Source organism: Schistocerca gregaria, chromosome 1 (assembly GCF_023897955.1).
Source record: "Schistocerca gregaria isolate iqSchGreg1 chromosome 1, iqSchGreg1.2, whole genome shotgun sequence".
Classification (NCBI taxonomy): domain Eukaryota; kingdom Metazoa; phylum Arthropoda; class Insecta; order Orthoptera; family Acrididae; genus Schistocerca; species Schistocerca gregaria.
The window spans coordinates 977,117,474-977,141,717 of NC_064920.1; the positions used below are offsets into that span (position 1 = coordinate 977,117,474).

Here is a 24,244-nt window from a genome sequence, read left to right on the forward strand (position 1 = left end):
TCCGAACTATTCAACGAAACATCATAAATATGGGCTTTTGGAGCCGAATGCCCACTCGTGTACCCTTGATGACGGCCCGATACAAAGCCTTACGCCTCGCATTCCGTCAACGCCGACATTGGACTGTTGATGAGTGGAAACTTGCTGTCTGGTCGGACGAGTCTCATTTCAGACTTTATCGAGCGGATGGACGTTTCCGGATATGGAGACAACCTCATGAATCCAAGGACCTTGCATGTCATCAGGCGACTGTTCAAGCTGGTGGAGACTCTGTAACGGTGTGGGGTGTATGCAGTTGCAGTGACACGGGACCACTGATAAGTCTAGATACGACTCTGACAGGTGATCACCTGCATCCATTGATTTCCATTGTGCATTCAGACGGATTTGGGCAATTCCAGCAAGATAATGCGACGCCACAAACTTCCAGAATTGCTACAGAGTGGCTCCAGGAATACTCTTCTGAGTTTAAACATTTCGGCTGGTCATCAGACTCTCCAGATACGAACATTATTGAGCATATCTGGGATGCGTTGCAACGTGCTGTTCAGAAGAGATCTCCAGCGCCTCGTACTTTCACGGATTTATGGACAGCACTGAAGGATTGATGGTGTCAGTTCTCTCCAGCGCTACTTCAGACATTAGTCTAGTACATGCCTTGTGTTGCGACACTTCTGCGTGTTCGCGGGGGCCGTACACGATATTAGGCTGGTGTACCAGTTTCTTTGGCTCTTCAGTTTATGTACTTTTGTCTTGTTTGATGCACACACAGTGAAAATTGCGTCAGATTTAGTTAGGCGCTCGAAGAAGCAGCACAATTTTTATCCGCCTTTTACTATAACATTGCCGAGAGTTAGAAATGGACCCTACAGGAATCTCGGGTACTGCGAGTGTTGAAGAACAGAAATCGTACATCAAGCTCGAAACTTTTAAGCGACAAAAACTTGACAGAAATCCACAGCGCGTTAAGTGAAATTCGTGGTGAGTTTACAGTGGACCGTAGTACAGTTTCACATTGGGATACGAAGTGTGAAATTTGTGGCAGGTGCTCTAAAGGTCCTGGAGCCACAGGAATTTACCAAATCATCAGTATTCCGTATACTGACAAATGATTTGAAGAATATGAAATTTTCTGCTAGATAAAGCCGAGACTGTTTGACTACAGAAGCCACGAGTTTCTGCTTTTATTCGGCAGTCTTGCTCAAACGACGATTCTCTTTTGAAGTTCAAGGATTCGTGTGTGGAATCGTCGCTATTGGCGAAACGTGGCGTAGAGACTTTGAACCGGAGTCGAAATCAGTCTAGTAAGTGGAGCGCTCAATCAAAGCTCAAGCAAATGACGATTTTGCTTATAATCACCAAGGGATCGTAAACAGTCCCATGTGGAAAAAGTGTGGTAGCAGTGCAGTCGCTGGAAGCTGGGGGCACTCATTCTCCACGACAATGCTCGCCCGCATATCGGCAATGTTGTAGCCCAAAAACTGCGCAAATGCGGATGGGAAGTTCTGCTGCATCGTCCCTACAGTAGCCCGGATGTGAATCCACCAAACTTCTACTTCCCGAAGTTGAAAAAACCTACGCCTTGGTGTCATGTGGAAGAGCTTTCTGCCACAGTTACTGGAGCCATTCGACATATGAACAGAAGTTATGTCCTGCATAGAATAATAGAGCTTCCGAGACGTTGGGATTCAGCTATAGAGATAAGGGAGATTATGAAGAGTGATACACCAGCAGTGAAGAGAATGAAAGAAATATACTCCGATGAGCCAAAACATTATGATAACTTGTTTACTTATGTGTTGGTACACTTTTCAAACACAATCAGCAGCGATTGGATGGCTTCTACAAGTCCTTCATAGATTTTCAGAAGTATGTGACACCAGATGTCTAATCACAGGTCACTGAATTCCCGCAAATTACGGGGCGGTGGTTCGTGGGGACGCAGCTGGCGCCCGATGTGCGTTCCAATAGGTACAGATCAGGGGCATATGCTGGCTATGATATCACTTTAACTGTCACGCTCCTCAAACCACTGCAGCACGATTCTGGCCTTATCGCGGAGAATTATCTTGATGGAAGATGTCATTGCAATCAGAGAAGACTTCATCCATGAGTGGATGCATGTGGTCCGCAATAATTTTCACATACTTCATTGCCGTCGTGGTGCTAGAGCACCACAGTAAGTCCCATATAGCCCAACTAGATATACCCCATAGCATAATTCTGCTCGCAGCGGGTCTCCCTGTGGCACTGGGCACGTTTCGAGCAGCCATTCGCCTGGATGACGGCGTGTAAGGACATAACCAACGTCCTGGTGTAACCAAAAATAAAATAAATAAATAATGCGATTATTCAGTGATGTCCCCACTTCAATCTTAATTGACTGTGTCGTCTAGTCAGCCCGGAAATACAGAGGGGTTGTGTGCTTTCTAGTTCCATGTTCAGCAATGGTCTTTGAACCCTGCGCTCCGAAACAATTCTGCTTGTACTGCATTGTACTCCATTGTCAGATCTGCCACAGATGGCTGCCTCTCCTGAGTTACACAGCCGACGATCTTCCGAGCGTTAGTTTCCGCCACTCGCTGCAGCGCTTGCGTTCGATCCTGGACGCCCAATAGTTTCACCATCCTTCAACCACATTCCATAGGTGCTCACGACAATAGCTGGCGTAAATTTATTTATTTACACGTAAAGTTCCGTAGGACCAAATTGAGGAGCAATCTCTAAGGTCATGGAACGTGTCAGTACGTAAAATAACATAAAAGTAATAACAGATAAAAATAAAATGTTTATGTACCCAAAAAGACAGTCAACAGTATAAAATAAGATTCAGCTTAATTTTTCCAAGAACCTCCTCGACAGAATAGGAGTGACCCATGAGCGATATGCTGCACACCTTTCTGCACACGAGTTAAAGAAGTCCGATCTAAATGCAGGTCGGAATTCTGCCGAGTATTAACTGAGGGAAAGCAGCTCATTTTTGGAAAAAAGGTGGTTTTGTTGACAAGACAGTAAAGATCTCTCACTTCAGATACCGGTCGAATAGTAAAAATGGCAGCATTAAGTCTTCGAACAAGATACTGAATGTGAACTTTCCACGACAGTTTACTACCTGAACACCTAGAAATTTGAACTGCTCAGTTTCACTGGTCATATGCCCATTCTGTGAAATTACTACGTCGGGTTAAATAAAAAAAGTTTGCGCTCGGTTGTTAAACGACTTCCGACTTCTGAAGCCGAACTCTACATTGCTGGCAAATTATGTGATATAAAATGATCAATTATCCTTGCTTACACAGCCTTTTAAATAACTTTAGCATACACTAAATAGGTCTAAAAATGTGTTCGCCGTTAGAGATTCTCGTTTCCAGTCGCAGCGTCACAACAATGTGCCCTTTGTCAAAATTGCTTATATCAGTGGATTTCCGAATTTGAGGTCTGTATATTCGCTATAATGACTACACACTCGCCTCTGTTCAGCTTATATTCTTTCGTTCTTGCATCACGTGCCCACAGCACCACCAGAAGGCGTTCAGCCTCGCGGTGGGCAGTGATCGTAATGTTTTGGCTCGTTAGTGTATGGTGTTTCCGACTGCATGCATCAAACTTACCAGCTGTGAACTCCATTATTGTGTAGGGCTAAGGAAAAAGAGAACCTGATTCAAGAACAAAATCGTGATAGGTAGTCCCGAAAGATGTACTTAGACATTACCCGATCTTCGGTGAGTCGTAGAGTATATGAAGATGTGTAGATAAAGGCAGGAAATTTAATTTCCCACTGTTTCTGCACTTTGTTCCCCGAAGTTACTTTAAACGCAGAGGCAGAAAGCGGCCAGGCCTGGGCTGAAGGCCGGGGCCTCGCTGGCTGCAGGGGGCGTGGTCCGCCACTCGCTGCAGCGCTTGCGTTCGACCCTGTACCGGACGGCCGCTTTGAGGGCTGCTACTCGAGTGAAAATGAGCGCGCGGAGGCTGTGCGCTCGGCAAGGGCGCGGGGCATCTGAACACCCAGTGGAAGCAACCAAGTGCGAACTTTTCCACGCCTCCTATACCGTGCTGTGCTCATCCAAGTCAGTTAAAACACATGAACTGGTATTATATTCAATTACAGCAAGATCCCAGTTATCCGGCATTGTTAGGCGATTTTTTGAAAAAAGAAAACTGAATAATTGTTTTTATTAGAACGTATATTTTCGTTTAGAATTCAAATTTCTGGTCGTGATAAAGTAGATTTCGAAAAATCCGTGGGTGGTTAACTAGTGACACCTGTGAAGGGAGATTTGAGCAGCAAAGTGGCGTGGATATACAAGGTGGCGCAGTTAAAAATAGCCCGCCTCAGCTTCGAATACGAATGCAATATTTCGACTTGCTAATGAAACAGCTACAACAGTGAACGGTGAACAGTTCTATACAATAACAGATCAGCATTCTTCTGTCAGCTTTTCAGTTTATTTCATGTCACATTCGAAATTTCTCATTGCGGTCTTCAAAATGAGTTTTTCGATGGAAGAAAGAATTGAAATTGGGGAAGCACGCGAGAACGGGTTCGATTTAGGAAACTCCCGAAATTTTTCACGTTAGGTGCGTGGATAAAGGACTACCAGCAACGATAGCAATACAGTGTCTGTATAAAAGTTGAAGCTCCTGCAGATCTATGCAAAATATAAAAAGACACTGAATTACTTCAGTTCCCTCCACTAGAAGCTATTGCAGGTATTCGCCGAAAAATTATTCAGAACCGAAGAGTCTACACGTAAATTGGCCCAATAGGCGCATGTAAGTAGGAGTTGCCAGCCGATATTGAACAGTCTTAATATGGAGCCACATTGAGACCCTTTCCTTTATACCATGAGTGGTGAAGCATGGTTTTATCTTTTTGGCCACGTAAATTCGCGGAACACGAGATATTGGGCAACGGAGAATAGTAATATTGTGTCAGCAACCACTTCATGATGAGAAAATCCACGCTTGGTGCGATGTAACAGGAATGCGCACCATAGGACATATAATTTGCGAAACCACTCTCAACACGGTTGCATATATGGACATTTTTGATACATTTTGTGCTCAGCTCACTGAATATGAAAGTCAATACTGCTTCTTCCAGCAAGAAAGGGCAACATGCCACCCGTCTAAGGTATCCCTGGACCAAGTCCATATGTCTTCACTGATGAACGAACTGTCAGGAAATATTTATGGCTACCACTTTCGCTGGATCTAACATAATGTGATTTTTGCTGTGGGGACACTTTAAGAGCAAAGTCTATGGAACAAATTGACAGAATACAGAACTTTACGACCGTTGTATCTGAATATACTTAGACGTGCACAGCTGTGTATTGATGTCGCAGGGGATCACTTTCAACGTCATTTATAAATGTAATTTCACTGTAAACAAATGGTAAGTCAATTTCGGCTCCTCGTTTCTGTAATGTCACTGCATTTCCTTTATACGTGTTCCAGCTGAGGATCTATTACCGCTTTATAAGAGGGTTCTGAATGAATGGGACAAAGAATAGCAAGATTCTCAGGTAACGAAAGGAAAATAACGTCCAAGTAACACCAGGACTATCAACCGTACCGTGGTACCATGGACTCACGTGTACACTGAAATTTGCAGTTGCAGCAGCGTGGTTGAAATTCAACCACTGCTGCTGTGCTCAGCACATATACTGCGCAAGCATAGCGCTATCTCCACGTTGTGACTGCGACGAAGTGGAAGACATAAACTTCACATATTTTTGGATACATCAACCGGTGGGGCCTCAAATAAAAATTTATAAGGGATGTTGAACATTATTACCAACCACCGACTTCGCGGTTTATGAAGAACTTAAATCCTTTCTAGCAGAAGCGAAACGAGAAATACGAAAAGAACTAACTCTCTGTAATCTCAGTACGTTATTTCATGCGGTTTTTGCTGTTTTATTTTGTCATTAGCGATTGCTTACCCGTTTGGTTTTGTTATATTATTTGTGTCATTTTCGTTTGGCTGTACCGATGTCTTGAAGCTTTGGAAAATGAGAACAGTCATTAGGAAAAGTAGGGAACGAGAAACACAAGCAAAAAAACTCGGACAATTGTTTCGCTAAACAAAGTGCTGCGAAATAGCGTATTTTAAGTGTAATTGCCGCATTCAGTGGCCGAGCGGTTTGAGGCGCCATGTCACGGACTGCACGGCCCCTCCCGCCGGAGGTTCGAGTCGTCCTTCGGGCATGGGTGTATTTATTGTTCTTAGCATAAGTTAAAGTAGTTTGTAAGACGAGGGACCGATAATCTCCGTTTAATCCCATAGAAACTCACACACATTTGAACACAGAAGTGTAATTTTGTAAATAAGTTACCAGTTTCCGGCGAGTAACTAGTAATACAGTGAACTTTTAAACGTTGCATGTAGCATGTTTTGCAAGTGGCATAAACAAGTTTTTCGCTGCATTTTTAGTTTGGATCCATATCGTCTCGTGTCCGCATTAAACTGGGTAATAGTGAGCGTGCTGTAGCTGTTTCTGAAATTCCGCAGTCTTCCATATTGCACACAAGTTCTTAATGCTTGTACCATAATTATGTCCACAAAAATTTCCGACAGCAATGAATATGGGATGGGAAAAGTGCAATTCTTCTTTCCCGTGGAGTGACAGATTGTACAGAAAAAATTGTGCCTTCGTTATTTACCTGAGAAACGATATATAGAGGTATTCGTAAACATGAAAGCATTACCAACTCTCCACGTATCTTTTAACACGCTCCTTAAACCAGAATGGAATGTAGTTCTGTAATAAACTGCTGTGATCATTTAACAACTGTGAACGAAAATTTATTTACGCAGGAGTGTAGCTGCCGTTGAAGTTAATATGCGAATAGGTTGAGGCAAATTTCAACCATTATTACTGCTTTCGCTCGTCACATGCGAGTATTTCACGACGAAATCAGATAAAGGACTCACCAGAAGTGTACTTAACAACACGTGAAGGACTGAAAACATCGCTCTGTAGCACAGATCTGGTGACGAGCGAAGTCATTAATAATCAGTTACATTGTGCACTAACTGTTTTGAGTATTAACCAGAATGTATTAATGAAGCATTTTTCTCTAGCAAAAGACTAGTCGCTTTTAGGAACCGACGGGATACAGACGAAACGCGACATCGTACTGGGTGGTTGTAATTAAAGTGCAGCCATTCACGGAGGTCCTGTGTGGTCTGTAATTACCGTATGGCAGCGAATCGTGTCAAATACGCAAATGCTTTAATGCGGAACAGATTTACGCTGGAAAAAATTAGTTCCAATTTTTGCCATCAGGTGGAAATCTGGCGCTGTACAGCATGTTGCCCCAACTGCTCACACTGAACTAATTGTCAGCTTCAGTTAATAATAAAATAAACATTATACCTTTCTAATTTGTTTGACCTCTGCCGTCGACGTCCCGTTCCTAGTCCATTACGTACGGAAAGATTTCTATGTTTTTTTTTTTCCATTGACAGCGCCAGGTTTCCACTTGGTGGCCGAAAGCGAACAAATTCTTCCCAGCTTAAATCTGTTCCGCAGTAACACATTACAGTATCTACAAATTTTCGCTGTTATACGATAATTACAGCCACATTTGACTTCGATGAGAAGCTGCACTTTTATTATAACCATCCGGTAGATACTGTAATTAGTTTTTCCGAGACCTCACTGTCAAAGGTTTACCAGGGTACACGGAAAAGCTGTTAGGTTGTCGAAATCCGTTGTTGGAACTTCCAGCCAGCTGCACTTCGACAGCGGAAACTAGCCAGAGAGAATGGCCGACGTGGAACAGCGACGCCGAAAAGTGAAAGCGGAGCTTCCCTCGGCGTTTAATCGCGTGACTCTTAAAGAGGAAAGGAGACTGGACTTTCTCAAGCAGCGAAGACTCGCACAACGCTGTGAGAACGCGTTATGTAGGACTACTGCAGAAATGTTCCCTCGACTCCGTGTCGTGTAACAATCTCGAGTCGGAACTGGGCAGAAATCATTACGCAATACACACACATTGCAATTATGGAACGCTGTTGCGAAAAACGCTTTCATTACAGATATATGATTTTGGTGTGGTTTTAAAATTGCTTCACCACAAATAGTGTAACGACAATGTTTTTACTCAAGATTAACACCTAGAAAAGTTAGGATATCAATGTCTTTCATGGAAGGCATAGATTGAAAAAAACTTCAAGTAGTTTGAAATTATTTCAGTGCTATGCATGCCGCACATACTTCAGAGACAACATTATAGAACTCTTTAATTTCTGCTGTTGAGTTAAACTTGCTATGCTATTTTAAATGTGCAACATTTTAGCTCGAAACTTAAGAACAATAATTCACACCTGAAAATAATAGGGAAGTAACCAGTATGTTCTTTAATCATCAACATAAAAAATGAACGGACACCATCAATTGACATAATTGGCAGGAACTGCACTATATATGACACTTTTAACTTTATTGTTTTTTAGTAAAAAATTTGCAACATTTTACTAACCCATTCTCTATCCATAATGGTGGTGATGTTGTTGGAAGGTACTACAGACAAGATTATGATATAAATTACTAGTTAAACAATAGTCCATATTTATTAGTGGTAACACAAGCCATGCTGCAATTATAATGTTAACCTTTACAGGCCTCTGACTTACAGCTGAGCACAAATTTAATGTGTTTTTTTTTTTGCTTATTTTCGGCCAGTCATGCTGTAGCACCTCAGTGCAATAATTAAAACATTGCAGTTTTCCTATGCTTTATCAAAGGGATTTTTTAAAAATGAGCAAATATATCTTGCATAGGAATGCAGTGACAATCTCTTTTTACAAAAAATGGAGGAATAGAAAATTGTTAATGTTCTCGCTCATATTGTGTGGAACGGTGTACAGGACTATAGTTTTTCTTCAGTGTGAAATCTGCTAATTTACTCTTGCTATGTTGTTTTAGAATAAAAGTCAATATACTACAGGAGACTGCTACGTAAATCATTTTCTTACATAACTGTTGCATCAGTGGTACATTATAAATATATCTGACAGAGACCTTCTTCATGTAAAAAAAAGTTAAATTTTATGCTGCTGCTGCTGCTGCTTCGTCTTTCAGGTCAATGAATTTCGTCCAACATTTTTTTATCTTGTAGATTTCATTTGTACTGCACTTCTGAAAGATGTGCAGAATACCTGTCTAGGGCTTCCAGAACACAGTACTCAGCAAAAGGGTGTATACAGAATTTAGGTAAAAGTGTAACTGAGGAGACCAGAAGAGGCATTCACACTATAAACAAATCTTTGTTTGGTTGGTAGAACTGAAGACTGTACTTAACTACATAGTAGTACAAAGAATTCATCTCTTAACTTGCAAAAACAATTTTTATATCCACAATTTTTACTTGTTTTTGTTTTATGACTATATCTTATTAAAAAAATCATGTTGTGAACACATTTAATCTTGTATTTGCAATTTAATCATTGCAGTCTTTTCACTATTCCACAGTTTACTGTGGCCATGAATTCTGCCAATCAGAGTGCACAAATGTTCACATTGTTTGTGCTGAGTGTAGAGAAGTTGTTCTGAGCTGTTACTTAGTTTCTTCATACTTCACTTCCCCCACCCATCTTTTTTTTTTTTTACACACATTTGATTGCGACTTTCTGAGAAATTGAAACTGGAAATCATACAATTTGTGTGATTAGAGGCTGGAATGATCCAGTTAGGATGTAAATTTTTTAATTTACTACAGCATCATTTGAGAAACACTGCACCTGTGTAAAAGGGAATGAATGAATGAACGTGGGATAACAACTACTCTGGATAAGAAACTATATTATTATTATCGTCATTATCATATCCAGGACAGTGAAATAAAATTATTTACAAAATCAAACATACCTACTATGTATACACAGGATACTTAGTCATAACATGTATTGTACTTTGGAAGATGTAGTGGGTTTGTGCAATGTTAAATTTACAAGAAGTAGTAAAACATCATATAGCTTCATACATACTACAACATAAACAGGAGAAAATATGTCTACAATTGAGTCAATTTACGAGCTGTGTGTATTGATGCTTGTGTGATATGCCACCGAGCAGCCATGTGGATTACAACCTCTGATTTTATTTAAATAGTGGGGTATGTAATGTCTGGAAATATGGCCTCCTTTCAAACATTTCATTGTTGGCAGCCCAACAATGGATATCAGGTGTTCTCCTCAGTCTAAAATGTGAAGGAAGTCTTGTGTAAACTTAATCCTACATATGGATGAAGTGTGTGAATTTCAAATGAACAGGAACAAAGAAACAATAATGGTCACATCTATTATTGATATATTGTTAGGTTCACAACCTGTACCTTCATATTTGTATTGTCATTCATATTTGTCTTGTACAATTTTGTTCAGTTTAGCGGTATTTTCATTACCAACGTCAAGAAATAAAAGTATTTCTACAAATGCCAAATAAAAGTAGCAGATATCATACATACTTTTGAAATAATAAATTACTAGATTGTTGCTGTTATTGTATTGTATGATGGTTGCAACAGCTGCTTTGCTTATTGTGGAAAAAAGTAATTATTTCTTGCACCTTTTTCAGTACCCAATGACGATACTCTATGATCCTGCACGGAAGAAAGAACCATCACCACAGTATGTGACTGAAAGAGAAGTGTGTTTAAAGATGTTTGAAAAATGGAGCGAACAAGATCAAGTAGAATTTGTGGAGCACTTGCTCTCACGCATGTGCCACTATCAGCATGGCCATATAAATACATATTTGAAACCCATGTTGCAGAGGGACTTCATTTCACTTTTACCAAGTATGTTACTGTTTTATTTGCTGCACCTATTTGTTAAAATTTCTGAAGTTTTGGTTCCTGTTTTCTGAGTCTGTGTGTTGTAGCATAAAGTACCTGTTATTGTAAGTATTGATCCTAATATGTTATGAAGACATTTTTGTAATTCTAATTTCAAACTGGTTCTGTTGTAATTTACACTTGGGCTTATTGCTTTTCCTTTTTCTGTGTTAGAAAAAGGTCTGGACCATGTTGCAGAAAATATACTGTCTTACCTGGATGCAGAGTCACTGAGCTCTGCTGAATTAGTTTGTAGAGAATGGTACAGAGTTATTTCAGAAGGGATGTTGTGGAAAAAATTAATTGAAAGGAAGGCAAGAACAGATTCCCTGTGGAGGGGGTTGGCCGAAAGGAGAGGCTGGTAGGTTTGAGAAGACATTTTTCCGTCTCTTCAGCATATTGAATAAGAGTTAAGTTTGATATAATTCATTTATTTCTGATTTTGTATTTACAGGATACAAGACTTGTTCAAGCCCAAGCCTGGTGAAAGCCATCCTAATCACTCATTTTACCGATCACTGTATCCCAAAATTATTCAGGATATTGAGGTGAGTAGATGTAGGATCTTGTCATTGTCCTTGAGATTATGTGCTGAAATTACCCAATGACACTTACCTGTGGCTTTGTTTTGTGCAGAGTATAGAAAACAATTGGAGAATGGGAAGACATAACCTGCAGAGAATTAACTGCAGGTCGGAGAACTCTAAAGGTGTATACTGTCTGCAGTATGATGACCACAAGATAGTATCTGGTCTAAGAGACAACACAATTAAAATATGGGACAGAAGTACACTGCAGTGCACATCGGTATAACACATTTTTATTTGATTTCCTTTATCTGATATCAATATCTCTCGTAATTGATGAAATTGTCTCAAGTTTAAAATTCAACAAGCAATTTTTTTTACCTCTGCTGCTTGCCTAATGCATTTATGTTTAAATTTACTAATAGTCAATATGATGGGTTCAGTTGTCTTCCTCTTCAGGACGCAATCAGTCAGATGGCCTCATGTAATCAACAAATTCATAAAGGAGCACACTGCATTGAGCCTGTGGCATGATAGTCATAAAGATTAAACATTATCACTGTTGTGAAAAGAGACTAGTGCCATATTAAAAATTAAAAAGGAAACCTGAAAGAAATAAAACCTATTGGCAATAAGGACTAGTTTCCAAAACAGAGAAAATTGGTTGGAGTTAATGTAAAAAATTTGAACTACAAGTAACTTTCTAGTGAAAAGAAGTCCCAGTAATTGCAGTTACCATATTTGTTGACTAATAAGACATACTTTTTTCTTTTTGAAAACAGAACAAAAACTGTGCGCGTCTTATTTGGCTAGTAGCAAGTTAAGGTAGATGTCGATATGCTCCATTTATTCAAAATGAGCTCGAAGCGATTCATTGTCAGTTTCCTTGTGATTTTTGGGAATTTTGGTTGTAGTGTATTCACTGGATGTTCAGGCATCAAATATTGTTGTCCTTAGTCTGAAGCTCTACTGGTCATAACCGTATTGTGGTTTTATTTGTAAACTGTGGCTGAAAAATGCCATTGCTGTACAATAGCATTTAAGCTGCAAGTGACTGCATTTGCTGGAGAGTGTGAGAACAGGACTACAGAGAGGTGTTTCAGACCAACTCCAGCTGAAGAAAATAAGGACTTTGTAGAATCGGGAAGATCTTTTGAAGAAAGCACCTAGCAATAAATATAATCTGAGAAGTGGCACTGCTAAATGGCCAAAACTTGAAGCAGAACCCAATACTTGGATTTTAGAGAACAGGTGAATAAGAATTTAAATTTCTACAAAAATGATCATTCAAAAAGTGAAAGCAATATATCCACTAACAAGTCATCCCCAATTTTCTTGGATAAACATAGTGTTAAAGCTGTATGAAGACTCATCAGCTTTGTATGTGGACAGAGACACAAATATCACAGAAGATGCCAACCAAGTATGAAGAAGAAATCTTTGAATTTCATCGATTTGTCATGAACATGAGAGAAACAGAGAAGTTTGAACTATCACTGAGAGGAAATAGTGACAAGGCTCCGCTAATGTTTGATGTGCCTTCTGACAGAACTGTGTGTTCCAATAGCACAAAAAGAATTATTGTTAAAACTTCAGCTCATGAAAAGACTACAGTCATTTTATCCTGCTATGCTGATGGGACAAAATTGCCACCACCTTTCTTTCTTCGAAAGAAAGTCACTTTTTATAGAGCAGTTGACAAAACGGTATTAGCCCATGAACACAATAATGGCTGGATGGATGGGGATGGATGGAGTAGGAAGGAGCTTGTGGATGGATAAAATTTGGTCTATGCGACCTGGAGCCTCATTGAAGAAGTCTACCGTGTTCGCATTTGATCAGTTTTATTCTCACAGAACAGAGGAAGTTAAAAATACACTGAATTGAAAACTAGGTTAGCTGAAGTTCCAGAAGGTGTACTAGTCCACTTCAAGCAATAGATGTAAGCTTGAACAGACCATTTAGGGGAGTTACAAAGGAGGAGTGGAGCAGATGGATGCAATCTACAAATATTGAAAGTACACTGTCAGGAAGGAGGAAGAGACCTTGCATTTTTCAAGTTTGTGAGTGGATCAAAGCTTCATGGGACTCGTCAAAAACTGAAACGGTTATTAAATCATTTAAGGAGTGTGGAATCAGTAATGCACTGGATGTTACAGAGCATAATTTATTGTATGAGGATTCAGATTCTGACATGGTGGCTTCAAGTATATCTTCCTTCAACTCTGAGGATGAATTTTTGGGGAATTGAGGATGCAAATTAAAAGGTGAGCACTTTTCCCTACTTACATGTGTAGATATTTGATATACATGCATGTATGTTATAATTGTTTTGCAGTAGAGGTATGAAATGAGTTTTTCCCTAAAGTGCACCTTACATGTTGGAATCTTAAAGGCTCTTTAATCACAGCAAAGAGAGCTGAGATGACTTGGTGTGAAAACAAAATAATAATTACATGGGTTTATGTGTTTAATGGTGAAAATGATACATATACTTACAGAGAAATGGGCTTATTGGCAGATAACTTGCATTATTAATACGTTATTGAAAAAGAAGAAAAATATCTTAAATACTTCTAAAAATGGGTAAAGATATATTCACATAATGCTGTCTTCGGGAAGTGTTTTTTCTTTCTCAGACAAAGTGTGAGAATATGACACACAGAAATAAAACATTTCTTGACGTATGTAGATTAACAGTTCGCAGATTATAGAACCCACATCCATAACTGTGTGCTAATTTACTTGTTACTGTGAAGTCCTGGATGGAACACACACACAAATTAATCGTCGAAGTGTGGGGATTAAAGCACTGACACAGACATAAACAAAATGGGAATTGTTGTTGATAAGCTGTTGGATATTGTGCTTCCTCAGCTCAGAGCTAATACGTCCTTCCCTCTCTGCCCTTGCAAGCATGCATATTACAGTGCCAAGACTATATAGTTGTTACCTTTACTACTTCTCTCTCTCTCTCTCTCTCTCTCTCTCTCTCTCTCTCTCTCTCTCTCTCTCTCTCTCTCTCTGCGAGGTACCTGACCATGCGTGCCAGTGTGAATTATGTATGGCAAGAGAGACTCAGCAAGTCTCCATATAAGCTATAATTTTTACGATTTTCTTATCAAGATCATTTTGAGAGATAGAAGTTGGGAATGTGTGTTAGTAGAATTTCAATACTGCACCTCTAAACCTCTCCATGATGATAAACAATGCAGTCCCTTGTAGCAACTGCCACTGGAATTCTACCACCAGTCCCAGCACCAATTGTCAATCCTGTACAGGTCTTTCAGCATTTCACTAAAGTCTTCCTGCAGGTAACAGCATAATCTGTGAATTGCCTAATGCAGCTTCCAGGTAGATTGTTTACAGCAATGGCCCTTTATTGCTTCAGAAATTCTCTCTACAACTGGTTGTTTTGTCCCAATAATTATGTTGTTCAGTTATATCTGCCAGAAAGTCCTACATCAATTCATAAATGTGGCCCAGTAATTGATAAGCTCTTATTTTGTTCATTGAACGTCTCTGTGGAACTGTATCAAATGGCGTCTGGAAGTCAAGGAACAGGACACCAATCTGGATGCTCTTGTGTACAGTGCACTACATTTCAGGAAGAAACAAAGCAAGCTGAGTTTTGTGAAATTTGTTTTGTGGAACCCAGGTTGATTTTTTTTATAATAGAGATTTTTTCAAAACAGTTAAAATGCGTGAGCACATAATATTTTCTATAACTCAAAAGGCAGACATCAGTAATAGGAAAGCCTCAGTTAAGTGTGCCACTATAGTGACCCTTGTTTGTCGGCTACACTTAACTCTAAGTAATGTTTCATTATAGTGTGTCATTTCGAGAATGCTTTCCGAGCCAGTTGTGAGCTTGAAGTGTCTAGAGAAGCAGAAGGAGTACTCTGTTTGCTCAACAGACTAAATGTAGCACTTGCAGACACCAACAGCTGTCTTCCTGCTGCAGCCAGGCATAGACATGTCTTGGACCTAGAAGCTCCCTGTAAAGGGGTGGGGGGGGGGGGGAGTAGAGGGGTGAGGTTTAAGCCAGTGTAGGTCTGACCTGCAGTGAGTTAACTTGCACCCTTTGAAAATAAAATTGCTACAACTACACTTCACATGCCTAACCTCGTCCCTCTTTGAAGTGTGCATGAGGAAGTGTTAAGCAGCACCACCAGTCCTGGGAATGAAAGGTTGAAAAAGAAATTTCTTTCTTAAGATGTAGAAGGTACAGAAAGGTAAGAGTCCTCAATCCTCTGTCATGGTCATTTCTCATGTCTGAAGAATTTCATTGCAATATGAATAGCATTTAATTTTCTGAAATGTATTTCTGTTGTATGCCAAAACTAGAGCTGCTATGTTGTGTGACATAATTTTAAAAATGTGAGCTTTATTTGTGACTTCACGGAATATTGTCATATAGAAATTCATTTTGATTTATGCAGTAAAGTCACTGACTTTCATTTATTGTTCTCTATACTTTCACAATTTTCCTCCAGTGACCATACTTCCCTTAGTTGATGTCTTATTAAATTGTCATGTGATTAAAAAAAAATCCTGGTTGAGGAGACTCAGCTTAGAATAGAAATTTTTGTATGATTTGTAACAAATTCTTTTGTCAGTGGCTATAATTGCCTGGAAGCAGTCTGAAACCTCTGCAACATTTAAATTAAGTTTACCTTTGAGTACTGTTTGTTATGCAAGTTTTCGGAAGAATATAAGGTAAAGTAATAGTAGCAGCTATTTTTCACCCAATAACAACTGTTGTAATCTGTGTAAGCTGATCATGATAATCGTATATGTAAAAAAATTTTATGTGAGTTTCCTGTTTTGTGATTTGTTAATGTTAGACATGTTTTTTTTTCTTTCAGGTCCTGACTGGTCACACAGGTTCTGTATTGTGCTTGCAGTATGATGATAAAGTCATCATCAGCGGCTCAAGTGATTCAACAGTTAGAGTATGGGAAGTAGAAACAGGTGAAATGGTGAACACATTAATACATCATTGTGAAGCTGTGCTTCACTTAAGGTTCAACAATGGAATGATGGTTACTTGCTCCAAGGTAAATCTGTTAATTTATAGAAGTTTTACTTTAGTATTTGAAAACCAAAGAGAGATTCGTAGATTAATGATAGGCTCCCATTTTTTTTTTTTTTTTAATAAATAGCTTTGATCTGAAATCTGGAAGAAACCATTGTTTGGAATATTACTTCATTTTTTTTATCTATAAGGTGCTGGTACTACATGTAACAAGGCTTGAGAAAGACTTTGAATCACTACTGCGGAATTGTTTTGTTTTATGTAAAAGGCTTAATTATTGTGGGTAGTAAAGGGACATCCAGCTTCTTGAAAGGAAATGTAGTGAAAAAAATTAATTCATGAATGTACAGCAAAATCAGTGTGCCTAACAGGCACGATAATTACCATTATAAGGTGCACAGATGAAGTGGTCCTGGATGTGACAAACTAATTATCTTCCTAACTGTTGCATCTAATAGACGCAGAGGTTTGGCTGTATGCTTGTGAACTAACTTCTTATAGCCTATGGTGGGAGAAAATAAAAAGTCGAAAACAAAGTGTACTTAGTTCAGGGTTACTGTAGGGGATTATGTATCTGATTTCTTCTGTAGTTGGATGCAAAAAGGAAGGCTCATTCATTATTTACATTGTAAATAGCCAGGATGCCTGTCTGGTGCTGTACATGTTTTTATCCATAAGCTGGTGAATCTATTTGATTGACTGAAAGTGTTTAGTTTCATTTACTAGCAAAAGCAATTGAGAACTTTGGTTGGTGTTCAAGGTAAATATATTTTGGTGCCAAGTTCTCATGCATTAGAAGGGGAAAGAGAGACAAAATTATGATGAACAGTGAAAATTTTTTAACATTTTAAAAAGAGCAATGTAGTGACTCCCTAAATGAGTGACGAAAGCTCAAACATATATTCAGCAACAAAGGCTTATGGTAACAATCTTTATAGACTAAAATGAAATTTTGTTTGTCACTGCATGCTGACAGAGATGACAATTGGTGAAGTTGCATATTACATAATTCTCCTAACACAGATCCATTAAAAATAAACAGTGTGTTGTCATTGTGGTGTGTGATGCTGCGTAACAATGTTAATTGAAATCCTGGTGTATCAATTTTGACAACTTTGATTGAAAAGGGGGGGGGGGGGAGAGAAGGATCACAGTCTCGATGTGGCTCAAATTAACTTCAGACTATGTCTGGAGACAGTGAAATGGTTGGGAGGTGTTTCATTTTGGATAAGGAATTGACTGGGATGATATGTTCTTGCAGGAGGAATAGAAAATACAAATGTCTCAGCTGCTATTACAGTGATGTCAAAACATTATCTGTAATTGTATTTCATCATACTTTTACACGAATCCTACTTATATTCACACTTGTTATAATCTCAGGTTGTGTTGGTGTCAAGAAAGCCCTCTTATTACTTGGAACTGAATTTGCTTTTTTAGTTTAATATGCAGTTTCACTCAACGTTGTGATTACTATCCCTTCAAGCAGATACAGTCTCACAGTGAAATGCATACAAGGAACACCAGTGTTTGATGTTAATCTTTCATAAACAGTTTGCCTGAAGCCTAATGACTTGCAAAATCAGTTCTGCTAACTGGTAATAAAATAACCCTTATTAACTTTAGGGCATTGTATATCATTTTTGGTGATACAATTACAAGGTGCAGCTACACGGTGAAGTAATAATTTTGAATAGTTTCCATTTAAGAAAAAAAGTGTTGTGAAGGCACTGGCATTGAAAGATCGTTTGCAGGTAAGTTCTATCTAAAGAAAATTCGTACAAAATAGTGTTCAATCTAACAGTTTCCTTTCTACAATAACTTGGGACCCGAAAAATTTGCATTAGTGATAAATGTGAATATATATATGAATTCTGCCTCAAAACGCAAAGAGGGGGGGGGGGGGGGTGTATGTAATAAATGTGATTTCAGAGTGAATTATACCCTAATGAGCTATTTTATGGGAAAGGGTTTGAAATAGCTTTATTTTCTACATATAAATAATGAAGAAGTAACCAGTTTTTGGTTACTGGTATTATGCATCATCTGGTGAAGTCCAGTTTAGAAAGAGAATGTGTGTAAGAACATCTTTGCTAAGTAAAGATTTCACCTATGCCCGTACAAAATGCCATTTTGCTTGTAAGATGTATGCCATCTGTGGCAGTGTAGGAGTCAGCAGTGAGATTTAACATCTTAGAACAGAGAAACACAAATGTTTGTGTTACTGCAATGAAAAACTGAGGGCTCTATAGCTTAGTGGTGCATTATGAAGTACGTTTGCATAAGATATCAGTGGAAATCGTGATGTTGCTACCATCATCAAGCAGTTGTAGTAGTAGTAGTCTCTATCAGATGTTTTGTGCACTGCACTTTGCTTTACATTGTGCATAGCTCATTGTTTGTTTTTCATTTTGAAATGAGTGAAGAGACTATTGCTGGTACATTATGGAGTGAGAGTATGAATCTCTCAACACCAGAATTATGCTTTCACAGAAAATCAGAATGTAGGTGCTTGCTGGCTGATCTGCAGAGGTGGTGGGGCTTGGGGCTAATTTCCGCTTGCACGGTTACTAGAAGTTACCAATTATTTACTCTTGCGACTGCCTGCTATATTGCAGTGTCCATACTGTAGAAACTATACCGAGAGCCTTGCTGTGAAGCAAGAATAGTTACTTTAGATTTTACTTCCATTATAAGTACCTTGTCAATCCTGTCTGTAATGTTGTCAAGTATACATTGCATGGTCCCCAAAAGGCCTCTGCAATATGCTCTTCAGGCTTATATGCTACAGTTTGGAAGTAAATATTCTGTAGAGTTGTTAAAATTATTGAACCAGTGGTAGTAAGATGATACTGAGAAGCACATTAAATCAGAGGCACTCTTAAATCAAGTCAACAACAAAAAATCATGTAGTAACAAATCATACAGTGGTAAGAGCCCTGAACAACATACTAAAAATCCTGACAGGTGATGTGTGAGCATTGGGATGTGGATTGGGGGGGGGGGGGGGGAGAGGTGGTAACTTTTTTGTTTTTCTTGAATAACTCAGAAACAGTGACTTCTAGTGAAAATGATTCCCAGTATGAAAGTGACGTACATTAGATATTCTACAAGATGTTCCTTTTTCCCCCCCCTTGAGGACAAATAGTTTGCAAATTATTAAAAATACTGTTTCAATGATTTAAAACTGATGTTTAATTTTAAATGAAGTAGTTTAAGAACAAGTGAGGAAGTACCACTTTCATGTGGCAGTAGACGTATTAAGTTAGATATAAATTATGTTCTTTAGTTGTAATAGGATTGGAGGAGGGGGCTGGCAGTGGAGGGTAGTCGTGTAAAGGAAGGGAGGTCACCAGTTGTGGTCATGCACTTCTCTCCTTCATATCTCTGCAAAGTTAAGAGTGAACGGGTGATTCCACATTCTCTTTTTACCCCTCTTGCATAACAAGAAGCAACTAAAAGATGTTTCAGAAAGTAACACCGGCCTTTCCGCAGTGTACCTTATAAAACACTGGTGCTGTGATGCACAGACATGCCTGAGAGGCTGTTTATTTTCCAAAAAGAAGTTGAGTGTGACAATGAAGTTATCTGGTAGTGTGTAACAGTGGAGGTGAAACGAAGTTAGTTGGATGTTTTTACCGGCCATCTAATTCCGCTGTGGGGGGGTGTCAGTCAGTCAGTCAGTCAGTCAGTCAGTCAGTCAGTCAGTCAGTCAGTCAGTCAGTCAGTCAGTCAGTCAGTCAGTCAGTCAGTCAGTCAGTCAGTCAGTCAGTCAGTCAGTCAGTCAGTCAGTCGATGCACACGTTGCCTGAAAAATGTCTTCACAGTATAGAAATGGGGATTAGCATCATTAAAGCAACAATAGTTATGAAAGTTAATAAATCAGTCAAGAAAACAAAGTGTGTGTTTCTGCTAGGTAGAGCAGTTGTTAGCATCTCAGTTAGACATGAATTGACATCATTTAGTTTCAGTAAGGTGGATGTAGAGGAATTATGGGCAAAGTTTAAGCAGACTGTAAATCATGGTCTTGGGTCATGTGCCTAGCAGGTGGGTAAAGGATGGGAAAGATTGACCCTGGTTTAATAACTAAAATTCAGATGATGCTGAGAATGTGGAGGCTGTTACATTCTCAATTCAAAATAGAATGCACAAATGATTACAAGCGAAGATTAGTAGATGCGTGCATGTGAAAACATCTATTTGCGAAGCATACAACTACCACCATTGTCACAACTAGGCAAAAGATCTGACAGAGAAACAGAAAATTTTGGTCGTATGTAAAATTGCTAAGCGGGTCTGAGGCAGTTGAAGATAGCAAAATGAAAGCAGACGTTTTAAATTTTAGGTTCAAGAAATTGTTCACACAGGAGAATCATGCAAACAAATAACCAGGTCTGAATGGATTCCCAGTTTGGTTTTACAAAGAGTACTTTATGGCATGGCATTGGCACCTTACCTTACCTAGCCTGCATTAATTGGATTCCCTTGCCTGGCACCAAAAGTCCTAAGTGACTAAAAAAAAGCACAGGTGGCTCCAGTATATAAGAAGGGTAAAAGAAACAACCTACAAAATTACAGACGAGTATCCTTAACTCCAGTTTGCTGTAGAATCCCTGAACATACTCTCAGTTCAAATACAATAAACTTTCTTGGGACAGAGAAGCTTATGTCCACAAATAAGCTGGATTTTAGAAAGCGTCGCTTGTGCAAAACTCAGCTTGCTCTTTTCTCACATGATGTGCTGTGAACTATGCATGAAGGGCATCAGGCAGGTGCCATATTTCTAGATTTCCAGAAGCCATTTGATACGGTGCCCAATTGGAGCCTGTTAACAAAGGTGCAAGCATATGGCATAAGTTCATGCATATGTAAGTGTCTCGAAGCTTTCTTAAGTAATAGAACCCAATATGTTGTTTTTGGCAATGAGTGTTCATTATAGATCAGGGTATCATCAAGTGTGCCCCCATGAAAGTGTGATAGGATCCCTCTTGTTCTCTATATACTTAAATGATTTGGCAGTTAGGGTGGGCAGCAAGCTGTGGTTGTTTGCTGATGATGCTGACGTGTACAGTAAGTTGTTGAAGTTAGGTGACTGTAGGAAGACACAAGACAATGTAAGTGAAATTTCTAGTTGGTTCAATGAATGCCAGTTAGCACTAAATGTGAAAACATGTAAGCCAATGAGGATGAGTAGGAGGAACAAACATGTAAATGTTGGGTTACAGTATTACTAGTTTTCTGCTTAACACAGTCAGCTCATTTACATATCTGGATGTAAATATTGCAAAGTGATAAGAAATGGAATGAACATGTGAGAATTGTATTAGGGAAGATGAATAGCCAACTTCAGTTTTTTGGGAGAATTGTAAGAGAGACTGGTTCACATGTGAAGGAGACTACCCTGCGTATAGAATGCTGGTGCGACCTATTCTTGAGTACTGCTGGAGTGTTTGGGATCTGTACCATGTTGGTTTGAAGGAAGATATTGAAGCAATTCAGAGGCATGCTGCTAGATTTGTTACCAGTAGTTTCAAACACCATACAAGTGTTATGGAGACACACTGAGAACTCAAATGGGGATCCCTGGAGGTAAGGCAACGCTCTTTTCAAGAAATGCTGTTTTGAAAATTGAGAAAACCAGCATTTAAAGCTGACTGCCACATAATTCTACTGCAACCAACATACATTGCGCGTAAGGACCATGAAGTTAAGGTAAATTGGGGCTCATACGGAGGCATATAGACAGTCATTTTCCCGCACTCTGTTTGCAAGTGGAACAGGAAGGGAAATGAATATAGTGGTACAGGGAACCCTCCGCCATGCACCGTGTGGTAGCTTGTGGAGTATGTATGTAAATGTAGATGTAGATTTTTGCATAATGTTTTCCCTTATTTGAAGTTCACTGCGAGGCCACTAGGAGCACTACCGTCATTCTCAACTGGGTGTTTGTGTTGTCATCATCATCATAAGCATGTCATTATCAGTTTCTCTATTGTAACATGGGCCTTGAACTATTTATAATTCGGTGTTATGAAATGAACACTAATAACAGAGATAGACATAACTTTGTATTAGTGTAGGTTCTTTTGTGGTGCTGCATAAATGAGAGTAATGTTCTTGAATGTTCATAGATTTAGATAAATCTCTGAATATTAGTATTGCTTAGTAGCATTGTGCTATGTCGATGTAATTGTCCTCCCTGCAGTCTTCAATTTTAATACTAATTCTATAAATGCACAGAATCTGGGGTGAAACTTGGAGTTGTGGCTGCTTAAAATGACGTGCCGACTAATTGGTCACAGTATTGAGGTCACATCAAGGAAGCATCCTCTGTTGGGGTTTGTGCGCATATAACAGTTGTGCACATGTGGCTGAACCCAGCAGAGAATAGCGAACAATGAGAAGAGTGAGCTCGCCTGGCAGCAGCGAGCTGGCGGGAGATTTAAATGTGCTCTCTCTCACGTAGCTATAAGTGGAATGTGGCATGCCGGACGCGGTCGTGAAAATTCTGTCGATACCGCATTCCTCCCCCCTCAAATTGCGCGCTGTCGTCGCATAGTGAAGTGCGGGTGACAATTAGGGGAAGTCTGTGCCGTAGTGCTACTGATTCCAGAATGGCACCAACTAAACTGCATCTTGACATTCGTCTTGTGAACAACCAGGAAAACCTACTGAGAAATTCGAGATAGGACGTCCTTCCAGCGGCACTGTAAATGCCAACGGGTGCAGAAGCTGGTGGCAGTGGCTGTGGAGCTGTCAACGACTGCATAGGCGGGCAGGCAGGTGGGGGTCAATCTCCATGGCAGAAAAGTCAAAAGACCCATGTACCTTGGCGTTAGGTACTGGCAAGGGCTGCCTATGGGCAGCAGGCTGGGTTACAGGCAGCTTTTGGCGGGTGCCTGATGCACCACGGATGGTATAATGAGTGAGTGCAACCAGACATCTGATTGAAAGTGACAGATTTCCAGTTATGTGGCTTGTTATAGATACAGAAGAAAAAACAAAGCATTTTTCCTCCAGTGCAGAGCATGAACTTTGGACATCTTAGTCTTCAAAGTGCAGGCTAAACATTCAGTTTCACTGTTCAATTGAGATGAGAACAGTGCCATTCAGATATTTTGAATTCCATTCTGTTGGCAGATTTGTTGAAATTGATAAAGGAAATTGCAGACCATTGTCCTAAACAGTTGTTTGTGACAAACCTTGTAAACAAAACAGGAGTGAGTGCTGTGATAGTGGTCAGCTGTAGTAGTAGAGAGCATTGGAAAGACGAAAGGGCATTTGCTGTATGCATTGATAATAATGATAGATGTTATATTCCAGAAGGGACCATCAAAACTGTATGACTATGATGCCAAGGAATATCAGGTCTAGGCAAATTGGACAAAATTTTTGTTGTGGTGTTGCTGGATTCGCGCATGTGTACGCGCCGGTGGGAAGTCGTATCCTCTTTTTTTATCCAGCGTGAGCCACATACAGTGCTGGAGCGCTACATGTTCAGTTCTAAAGATTCTCGAGTCCTCTATGTTGTAGTTCCAGCACACATTGTTGCAGAGATGCCGGAATCAGGACTCGCGCTGTTCTTCAGGACAGTGCAATAAAATTACACCATTCTGAAGAGAGAGGCTGTAGAGTTGTGCATGATATTTGGAAACTACTGCATCTGAAATTTATTTTTGATTGAAGCTAACCCATCCAAATGTACTACTTCAGCATTCTTAGTGACCAAGTTCAGTAACCTGGGCGATCTGCTGAGAAACAATGGGAAAAGTTTGGAGTGCTTGTGAATCAGAACAATCGGTTCAAAGACAAGAAACTAGTGATGCATAGA

At 39.5% G+C, this 24,244-nt stretch overlaps 1 protein-coding gene across 6 annotated transcripts in view; it reads left to right on the forward strand.

The window, feature by feature from the left end:
- LOC126277300 (beta-TrCP) overlaps positions 1–24,244 on the forward strand; it is a 113,221-nt gene that overhangs the window by 49,604 nt on the left and 39,373 nt on the right. For all 6 annotated transcript variants that reach the window (XM_049977348.1, XM_049977347.1, XM_049977349.1 and 3 more), the window contains exons 2-6: positions 10,590–10,812; positions 11,023–11,209; positions 11,303–11,396; positions 11,485–11,655; positions 16,244–16,435. In XM_049977348.1, the coding sequence (XP_049833305.1) occupies positions 10,590–10,812; positions 11,023–11,209; positions 11,303–11,396; positions 11,485–11,655; positions 16,244–16,435 (867 nt within the window). The remainder of the gene's footprint in view (positions 1–10,589; positions 10,813–11,022; positions 11,210–11,302; positions 11,397–11,484; positions 11,656–16,243; positions 16,436–24,244) is intronic.